Source organism: Phaeodactylum tricornutum, chromosome 13, assembly GCF_000150955.2.
Source record: "Phaeodactylum tricornutum CCAP 1055/1 chromosome 13, whole genome shotgun sequence".
Lineage (NCBI taxonomy): Eukaryota > Bacillariophyta > Bacillariophyceae > Surirellales > Neidiaceae > Phaeodactylum > Phaeodactylum tricornutum.
In genome coordinates this window covers 495,375-505,276 of record NC_011681.1, presented here as the reverse complement: position 1 = coordinate 505,276, position 9,902 = coordinate 495,375, and the positions used below count along the sequence as shown (strand labels likewise).

At 48.5% G+C, this 9,902-nt stretch overlaps 3 protein-coding genes across 3 annotated transcripts; 2 read left to right on the top strand and 1 right to left on the bottom strand.

Moving 5' to 3' along the window:
• Nucleotides 1–3,071: 3,071 nt before the first annotated feature.
• PHATRDRAFT_37595 (predicted protein) lies at nt 3,072–3,632 on the top strand (the record flags this gene model as incomplete). Its single annotated transcript, XM_002181703.1, has 1 exon — nt 3,072–3,632. The coding sequence occupies one exon, from the start codon at nt 3,072–3,074 to the stop codon at nt 3,630–3,632; it is 561 nt and encodes a 186-aa protein (XP_002181739.1).
• A 548-nt stretch (nt 3,633–4,180) lies between these two features.
• Nucleotides 4,181–5,956, top strand: PHATRDRAFT_47389 (predicted protein; the record flags this gene model as incomplete). Its single annotated transcript, XM_002181702.1, has 1 exon — nt 4,181–5,956. The coding sequence occupies one exon, from the start codon at nt 4,181–4,183 to the stop codon at nt 5,954–5,956; it is 1,776 nt and encodes a 591-aa protein (XP_002181738.1).
• A 327-nt stretch (nt 5,957–6,283) lies between these two features.
• PHATRDRAFT_47388 (predicted protein) lies at nt 6,284–9,787 on the bottom strand. The gene is made up of 2 exons (XM_002181534.1): nt 9,101–9,787; nt 6,284–9,004 (listed from the first exon to the last, which is right to left on the bottom strand). The coding sequence occupies exons 1-2, from the start codon at nt 9,602–9,604 to the stop codon at nt 6,335–6,337; spliced, it is 3,174 nt and encodes a 1,057-aa protein (XP_002181570.1). The 5' UTR covers nt 9,605–9,787; the 3' UTR covers nt 6,284–6,334.
• Between the last annotated feature and the right edge of the window lie 115 nt (nt 9,788–9,902).

The window sequence follows — 9,902 nt, the reverse complement described above, 5'->3', positions numbered from 1 at the left end:
TACCATTAGAATGTTTGCATGTGCAGAATTTCTCATTACCAATGCACCCTTACTATCGGTGAACTTCTCCTCCTGACGAGAAAAATCTGTCGAATACGGATCCCAAATCGGACTTTCATAAGTAAGGTTCAACTTGTGAAAATTTCGAAACTCCTCCGCAGACGGCTTGCGGACTGGTAAGTAAGAAATGACTCCATCTAATGATAATGGTAACCTCACATCGTCTTTCGGGAAATAAATCGAATGCGATAACTCCGTAAGCTTTTCCGACAAAAATCGGAGACAATCATTCACTTCGACATCATTTAATCGAATTTGATTTGGATTTAACAAAGCATGTTCCATTGTAGGAAAATGTAAAGCCTGATGAATAACTAAAATAAATGTCTCATATGTGTAAGGATGATCAAAAGCAAATGCAGCAGAGACAATTGGTACAGACCAGGCTTGACCAAATGTAGATAAAAACGCAGAAACATCAACCGTTCGAGAGGTTTCTTGAAATATGTAAGCGTGTCGACCAACACAACATGTATCCGCGTGAGAATCTAACTCCGCGTGTGATATAAATGCACTCTCAAGTGACTGTATAGAAATAGGACGTGTCAACACAACCGACACTTTTGGTAATTCTTTCTGTGACATGCTTCGTCCTGCCGATGACTCCGATGTAAGAGAATTCGTATCATCATGACTGGTCTTTGACTTCTTTTTGTCATCATTGTCCTTAGAATTAACACCAGATGCATTTCGACGCTTTCCACCAGCTTCTTCACGTAATGTATGCAAATGACGCTTTTGTTCTGCATTCATGGTCTTGTATTCATCAAATGTATAATATCTATCCACCATACCACTGGTAGATCCCTTGTTGAAAACACCCTTGTTTCCACCACGACCACCACGACCTTTATTACCACGTCCTGACCCTTTACCTTGCCCTCGACCACGACCAGATCAACCTGACGAAATATTTCGAAGCTGAGCCTGATTCTGCTCTTCAATAAATTCACTCAGAAAATTCACTGTTGCTTCAAAATCATTTTTCAAAGATGGGTTAGCACAAACAGTGGCAACTGCAGAATTTAGAAACGGTGCCTGAATACGTTTCAAAAACTTTCGAACTTTGGCTGCCTCCGTCAAAGGTTCTCCAAACTCTTCCATATCTGTGTGCGCTTGCTGATGAATCTCTGCAAAACGCTCAAAAGTAAAACCACGACGCTCTCCGTTATAAAACTTTGATTCAAGGTCCCCTTCAGCTCGTGTCATGATCTTCAACTGATTTGTCGGTCCCAAATAATGCGAACGCAAAGCAAACCACGCCGCACGACCGTTTCGAGCTCTCGAATACGACGACACCCAACTCCAAGCCGGACCTCCATGAGTACAACTACGAATAATGGTCCACACCTGAGCATTGTCTGCCGCATAAGACTCTTCATCATGAGGACTGCAAGCAATCATTTCCTCGAACACGTCCTGATAATTATTGTCTGGACCCTCTGGAACTTCTTCCTCTTCACGAATAACGTAAGCGAGTGGGACTCCTGTTGTTCCTCGAATTTGCAGCAAATACTCCGCAATATTCTCGAACGCATCACGAATCTTCTTTAAATCTTCAATCTGAGTAGGAGCCATGAGGTCTTTTGCCAACTCCTTATCTTCCTTTTCGCGCTTCTTAATCTCAATCATCGAGTAAATACGCGCCGGATTAAACTGAACTGGATAAGGCCGAGAAGTGCGCTTCAAATGACGAACATAGTACGCCAACAAGACAAGACGCTCCTCCGCAGTGGGTGAAATCGCAACACCATTGCGAGGAATCACAGCCGGTGCTCCTGGTTCTTCCGCGTTAGGATTCGGGAGTGTACCCCCGGGACAACGAATATTCTTACACATATCCTTGATAAAATCATCCGTCGCAATCTCGAAAACATCCATAGACGTAATTGAATCAGTAATGGCATCACGCTGTTCAACATCAACAATACCAATTGCTTGTAAAGCATTTCTAACTTGAGCTAAAGCAGCCGCCATGGTCAACTTTCTTCTTTCTTCCTGTATCACAAACTCATAAAATTCTGTTAGTTGGTTTCGAACATTCAGTGTTCTCACGCCACGTGAACACGAGAATTATTGATCATTGATGTCATCAAATGTGAATTTCACATATAGACTTGAATAAATGATATCGATAACGAGTACCGTTTCATAACCATACAATAAGTACGCAACGAACTCTAGCGAACACAAAACAGCTGTCGCTCTCATCCGTTCGAGATATTTAACCAATATCTATCAGAGTGGAGGATCCGCGACTACCTTGCGGTATAATTCCGATAATAATTGTTGCATAAGTAACTGCTTCGTATAAGCATACTACTTATCATCCACACATGAATGACGATCAAAACCCGAGCATTTAGCAAACAATACAATTTTATGCAATGCACCTTCTTCGATAGATGAAGAGATTCATGGATGCGTCCAACCATGGAGATTTTGCCTCGTTTCAGACCGTTAGACGGATACGAAACCCAGTAACCGATCAACACGTCTATCACGTGGACCACTACGAGAAACTGGCAGTATATTCCAGGCCTCTGCAGGCGTCGGCGACTTAACAACGACATGAAAAGCCAGGTATTTTGCCCTACCTCCCCAGGCACAATCGGAATCAGCGATCACTTCAAACACTCGAAAACACAACGAAAACACTACCTTTGATCCCGTTACCTCAGCGTAGAACTTCTGGGTCTGATAAACTAGAAAACTGCAACGATAACGGGCTAGAATCGTCTAAGGAACCGAAAGGATCCCGCATACTTTCGTAGACGACCAAAGGCGTAAAAACACAAGATTATAGACTTATCTGATAGACTTAGGGATATGAACCCCTCATGTACCGCTTGACGTAGGGGTTTTCTACGAAGACGTAGTATCATGACCACATATAAATATACATGCTTATTTATATCCCCGAGACACGATGATTTTTCCTCTCGCGCACAGAATAATCTTTTCGCATTCCTACTAATGTAAGCAACATAGAAAGAACGGAGATCAAACATATGCGGGTTGTTATCATTCCAGGTATGGGCTGTACACCAGTGCATTCGAGTAACTGGTACTCTTGGTTGCAGACCGAGATTGGCAACCGCCCGGATCGCTTTTCGGAATGTGTCCTCTGCGAGTTCCCCGATCCGCATGCATGCAAGGAATCGGTATGGATTCCTTTTGTGGAAAACGAGATTGGATTGGACGATTCAACTGTGGTAGTAGGACATTCCAGTGGAGCAGCCTGTGTTATGCGCCTTTTGGAACGCCGACCAAGATCCTCGCCATTGCGAGGCGCCATACTCGTGGCCGCCGCCCACACAGATATGGGTGATGCCGACGAGCGCCGGAGTGAATACTTCAGTCGACCGTGGGATTGGACAAAACTGAAAGAAGGTGCTACTCAAATCCACCAATTTCATGGTACCGAAGACTACCTAATTCCAGTAGCGGAGGGACGACATGTGGCCGAAATGTTGGAAGGGGATAATTTTGAGTACGATGAAATGCCTGGCCATACACACTTCTTCCGCCCGTTTCAGCAATTGTTAGACGTTATTGATAGGAGATTCTAGAAGATGTTACCCAACGTTTGTTGTACTCGCTTTCAACGGCACCGTAGGTTTTTGGGGCAAGATTGCTTCCGCACTTTGTCGGACAAGGTGTAGTACCGTATTCATACATTCTGATATACATTTGAGCACATGCAAACTAACTCATCTTGCTTTGTCTCATTTGATTTTGAATATAAGGTGATCTTGACTGTGAATGCTTCTGCTTCACAGTCAATGACCTGTGAGTTCCGTTCGAAGTGTAGAATAGACGCAGAGCAAACATCCAAAATCAATGTTTTCTGGAATTCCAAATTTAAATTTTTCGCAACAGTATCAGCCTGACTGAAATTCATTGCAATTCAACATCCTGATCGAGGCAAAATGCAAGTAATAAACAATGAATGGATAAAACACAAACAACGCCATCTAGTCGCCAACACCTCTTTTCCTTTTATCTTTCGTGTCTATCTTCTATACTGATCGGCTGTGGCGCTCGCTGGAAGTGCAGAGGAGATCTCGCAGTACACAATTGCCAGTAGCGTCCTCTCTCCATCGGCTTTCTCAGTGAGATGCTTGACAGAGCCTTACAAATCTTTGCTATCGGACAAACGATCGTTGCTTCCATCCGTGCCGGATCGCGAGCATGGCATGTTCTAAGAAAAGGTCCCATTGGAGTCATGAACGGACCTCTGATTCTGCCTCCTCCAGTCAATGAGACATCAAATTTATTCGATTTGACTCTGGCTTTTCGTCATGCAGTTCAGGTGTGTGATGCGCCGCAAACCGACCGCGAGGCAAGTGCTATGCTCGGAAGAGAAAAAAAGTGCGCACGCATCGACAGAGAAAACCAGTCTGGTTTTTCGCAACCAAGCGATCCTTTGGCCCAAAATATAAATAGAGACCATCGAACGGAAAACGAGGAAATTGATCGACTTCTGGACGAATTGGAGAGTAGTGAGAAAGAGCCAAAAGTCTCGTGGAAAAGCTTTTTCGAAGCATGTAGACAAACTGCTGTTGTCCCAGTTCAACGGGCATCCTTGTTCGGTGCTTCGCTACCAGTCTCTGCGTGGTTCGCTACCAAACGCTTTTGGAACCTTGATGCGGCATCGGCATGGAGCACAATTGAGATCCTGGATGGGCCCTCAGGTTTCACTGACTATGTTTCTGCAGAGCTAGTCTTTGAGAAAGGTGATAAAAGCGCATACCCTCGAGTAGCTCTGATAAAGGCGTATGCACCGGAGGAGTTCACCAACTTGCGCTCGAACTTTGGAATTTCCGAATCAGACTATGCAAGGTCGATTCTGCATTCTGGTCCGTTTGTATCTTTCCAAAGCAATTCCAAAGGAGCAGCGCGGGTTGGTGGGGTTTTCTTCTTCACCCGTGATGGCAACTACATGATCAAAACAATAAAGGCAGCGGAAGTACATGCTTTGCTACAAATGATGCCAAAGTACGACAACTTCATGAAGCGAAATGGGCGTAGATCATTGCTGACCAGAATTTGTGGTCTTTACGATATTGATATTCAGGACGCCTCAAGCGGTGTCAATGAGAAATACACTATAGTTGTTACCAACTCGGTCTTTCCAGCGGAAAGTTCTAGTATAATTTCCGAACGATTTGATCTGAAGGGATCGACCCTAGGCCGAGAGTGCTCGCCAGAAGAACGGCGTACCAAAGGGTCAAATGCTATCCTTAAAGATCTTGACCTTTCGCGAGAGGTACAGCTAGTCAAGTCTTTTCAAGACGAAGGAACACCGCACTTTGAGGGCTACGGCCTGCATATTGGACCTGCTGCCAAGGCAGCTGTCCTCACGCAACTCCGAAAAGATGTGCACCTGTTGGTGCTGTGCAACGTAATCGACTACAGTCTGCTGGTTGGTGTCTCTCGCTTGGATTCTCGTCACTTTACAGTCGACGAATTGCACCTTATAGATTCGAGCACAGAAGCTGAGCTTCGTCTAAGTTTAGCTCGTCGAGGACAAGCAGCGGATGCCATCTTGTCCGCACTAATAATGCCTGTTCGATTGCTTACTGCTCCGCCAATCTACCTGTATCGGAGAGCGTGGTCCCTTTTTCGAAGGACAGTATCCTGGCCTCTTCCATATTACGGTTCCGGAGAATGTGGAATAGATGCGGGTGGGCTAGCCAGGGTACAGGGAGATCGGCTTGGCCACCCTTCCGTCTTTTATTTAGGGGTAATTGACTTTCTCCAGCCTTTTAATATCCCAAAGAGAGCTGAATGGAAGTACAAGAGCTGGAAGTACGGGGAAGGATTTAGTTGCGTCCCTCCTGAGCAGTACGCAGAAAGATTTTTGGCGTTTCTCGAAAGCCATATCAGTTAATAGTTAAAGAAAATCCTATAAGAAATCCCAAAGTAAGCCACAGCTAGACTCATGAGTTGAAGGGCTACTGTAGGTCGCAGGCATTGTTGAATGTAAATTGCAGCTTTCTTTTAGAAGTAATTGTAAGATGTGAATGAAATCTACTCACTCAATCCGCTTCTTAACAGGGTTCGTCGATCTATTGTAGCAAGACAATCGTACCATCCGCACGTATTCCCAGCCTTGCCTATTCAATACAGCCTACAGGGGTATGCTATTATACGTTGCTTCGTCGCGGGTTGTTCTTGACACCGCTCAATACTTTTGCAACAGCTCTGGAATCATATTCGTTGCATTCGGGTTATGTTAATTAGATTTGTTAGGGCTACGATGTAATACCTATATAGTTTTCACCTTGGCCAGGAACGAGATCTCAACAATCTTAAATTCATCGTTTGCATCCTTGAGAATGGCATCAGAACCATCGACGCAAACCAATGACCCTTCCAATCCAATTTCGTTGCCCCCAGTGACCAGAACGGTGTCGTGTTCGCTGGGTGGGACCATAGCAAGTTCACTCGCACGAAGAGTTTCAAATGTTTGGTCTTCGTACTCCACGACAGCCGCCTTTGTGGCAGGATCAATCTCCTTGATGACTCCCTGCTTATCTTTTGATTTGTTCTGCACACAAACTCGTTCCATGTACCAGCCGGGCGTCTCTTCCGTATCAAGCTCTGCTTCCATTTCGCGCTTTGCCTGCTCGCGCTTTACACCGTTGCCATTGGTAGAAGGTACTTCCTTCTTAACAGTATTATCCTTGACTGCTGGGTACGTACCCCAGCCTTTCGGCTGATCGCTAGTAGATCCCCAACCGTCGCTGTCGCCGTCTTTCGGCGAACCGAATCCATCATTAGCGGTCGAGCCCCAGCCATCGTCATCTTTAACAGCATCCTGATCAACAGCACCACCAGGCTGCCATACCTCATCACTGGTATCGCCATCCAGCGCACCCCCATGCATCGGTGTTGCTCCGCCGTGCATTGGGGTTTGACCAGCCGCTACAAAAGGCGTAGTCGGGGCAATGGGATTGGGATTCACATCCACCATGCGATTCTGTTCCTGCGTGGCCCCAAACTTGTCACCCGCAACGGCTACTCGTTCACGAACAACCATCACTTTCTTTAATCGGGAGTGTAACTCGACCTGAACGTGTGTCGCCGTCGCATCCGCAACAGTCCCCAGGTATCCCTTCCATTGTCCCGCCTGAATACGCACAGTCTTGCCGATCAAACCATCGTCGCGTTTGCCCCGACCAGGTTGTGGCCCTCCTCGCGATTGCGACTGAGGCGTCGCGAAAGGGCTGACTCCGCTGTCGGGTGTTGCGCCACGGGCTTGTGTCCGTGTCCCGGCCAATACACAGCTTCGGCTGCGAACGACAAAGATACCGGCATGATCCGTGCGGGTCTGAGAATGCAAAAAGAGTTGCGCTCGGCTCATGCGCTTGATCGTCGCCGTCTTGCCTTTGTGAGGACCTTCCACAACGTTGACGGAATCACTGGCACGAATTTGGTTGCCTTGTACATCGAGAGCCACCGCACGTTGTGATGTCGAGTTGCGCTTTCCACGCAGCTCCTCCGGTCGAATTTCTCGAACAATACCGTGATTGTTGATGACGGTAAAGTCTTCCCGACCCACACGAACAATTACACCGACTTCATTGGCGGAGCCTCCACCACTCAACACGACCAAGTCGTATAGTTCATACCCTTGTAGCTTGTCTTGACCAGACGCAACTTCAGCGGATTCTCGTAACTGAGACGTGCGGACCGAGATTTCCTTGTTGGTCACGTCGGTCAATACAACCGCGGTGAAGTCCGTTTCGCCATCGAGTTGCTCGACGGCCACCACAACGCCCGTCTCGTTGGCGTACCGTCCATCCGTCACCTTGACGTGAGCTCCGACCGGAATGTACTTGCGCAACTGATTACCCAAGAACTCAATTTCGTCCGTTCCACCCAAATCGACGTTGGCGTTGATGGGTTTGACCTTGACGGTGGTACCGTCCAAGCTCACCAACTTTCCACGCATGCCAATTAAATCGCCTTCGATCACTTCAATAGTATCACCTATCAATAGACCCCCACCGCCGCCAGTCTTTGTTTTACCAAGCCCCGTCCGTCCTTGCAAGTCGGACAGCTCGTCCAACAACGATGCGGCCATTTTGGATCCTTCATTCTCGTCGCCACCGTCTTCCTCATTCTGCTTGGATTGACGCCGCTGAAACCGTTGCAGTTCATCCAACGTCGGCGGATCCTCGTCCGTACAGGCTTTGATCATGGATCCCACCGTCATTTCCTTGAGGAGGTACCCGTCGTGATAGTAGTTCCCGTCAAAGTAGTCACAGTACAGGTTCAGGCCGGGAAAGCGTTGGCGGGTCAGTCCGTGTCGTCCCAACGCCGCGATTTCTTGCGGGTTGAAGAATTTTTGCGGCGGACGCACGGTTTTACGTCGCATGCGGGCTTCAGCGGGCGGTAGATCTGCCAGAGTAAGGTCCAGTCGCGGGACACACTGCACAACGCACTTGAGTCCGCTTTCCTTAACGTCCTTGACGAGGGCGAGGTCGTGCTTGTAGTGTCCGCGGGTCATGCGGACCCATTCGTTCTTTTGTACGGGTTTCTTGCGTGACGTGACGGTCATGACGGTCGTCATGTCACCGATTGGTACGAGCCGCATCGTGTACTGTAGCAAGCCGCGGACTCCTTGGATGGCGTCCACCACGGCCGGTTCGCTAAAACTCTCCAAGTATATCTTACCCTTGGACTGTGCGGCAATCGCGGAGCTAATACCGACCGGTCGTCCTTGACGGGCCATAGCGACACACTTGTTCATGATTTGACAAACGAGTTCGTGTTCCTTGCCGTTGGCACAAGAGACCATCCACATGGATGGATCCGAAACGGAGGGGACGAGGGACTGCTGCGCCACGGCGGTGTAGCCTTCGGGGGTAGCGTCTGGCGGTGCCCCACCGTCGTCAAAGTCGTCTTCGTCGTCCCGGTCCATCGGCGGACGCTGGGAACGTACCTTATTACCGGGACGTGGCAGAGACTTTTGTTTGGAAGGAGGAGGAGGAGCAAATGCTGGCTCGCGAATCCGGTGACGGTCGACAACGCGACGTTGCGCACGGTGCCGGTTTTCGATATCGGCGGATATTTCGGCCACGGATCGGTCGAAGCGACCACCGGCCTGGGCACGGCGCCGGTCTTGTTGACGAATGATTTCCCTGGCTTCTTCGTCCATTTGTTCACTGTCCTTGTGCAGTTGCTTGGCGGCGTCATCGGCGTCGTCGTCTTCGCTGTCGGAGGCCTCGGCTTCGAGTTCGAAGAACGAAGTGGGTTTGGCACGTTTGTTGGAAGAGCGAGCGTCCGCATTGCCGTTGTTATCGATGTGGCGACCTTTGCGTTTCGGGGGTCGTTCGTCTGGCTCGTCGTCGTCATCGTCCGACTCGCTAAGATTGGCATTGTTGGTCGGTTTGGATTTGTTGGGTGGAGACACCTCGGTGACGTCTTCGTCGTCTACTTCGGCGTCATCGTCCAAGAGTTCTTCCTCGTCTTCTTCCGAATCCGAGTCATCCATAGCCTGTGGCGGCGGGCGAAAGAACTTTTTCGACATGTCTGTTGACAATCCCGTCGGTTGGGTCGAATCTACCGTTTGGTCTGGTGTACGACGCTGTTTCCAACTCTTTCTCCCACGCGAGTTCCCGTTGGAAAGTTCCGTTCCGTTCGCTTCGCGACTCACGCACGCACTCGTCTACTACACACAACACAACAGTCGAGAGACAAGGAGCAGTCTTCGTGACGAAAACGAACAATCCAAATCTTGGGTGGGGTGCACCACTCAAACGTTGGAGTTCTCGCTGGAAACGACGTTGGCCGAGAAGGGTGCTGGTCGATGCCAGTGAGCGTGTGTG

Coding starts and splice junctions, on each gene's coding strand:
- PHATRDRAFT_47388 (XM_002181534.1), bottom strand. CDS start 9,604: ATGTCGAAAAAGTTCTTTCGCCCGCCGCCACAGGCTATGGATGACTCG. Junction 9,005..9,100: donor ACCGTGCGCAACGTCGCGTT/GTCGACCGTCAC, acceptor GTACGTTCCCAG/CGTCCGCCGATGGACCGGGA.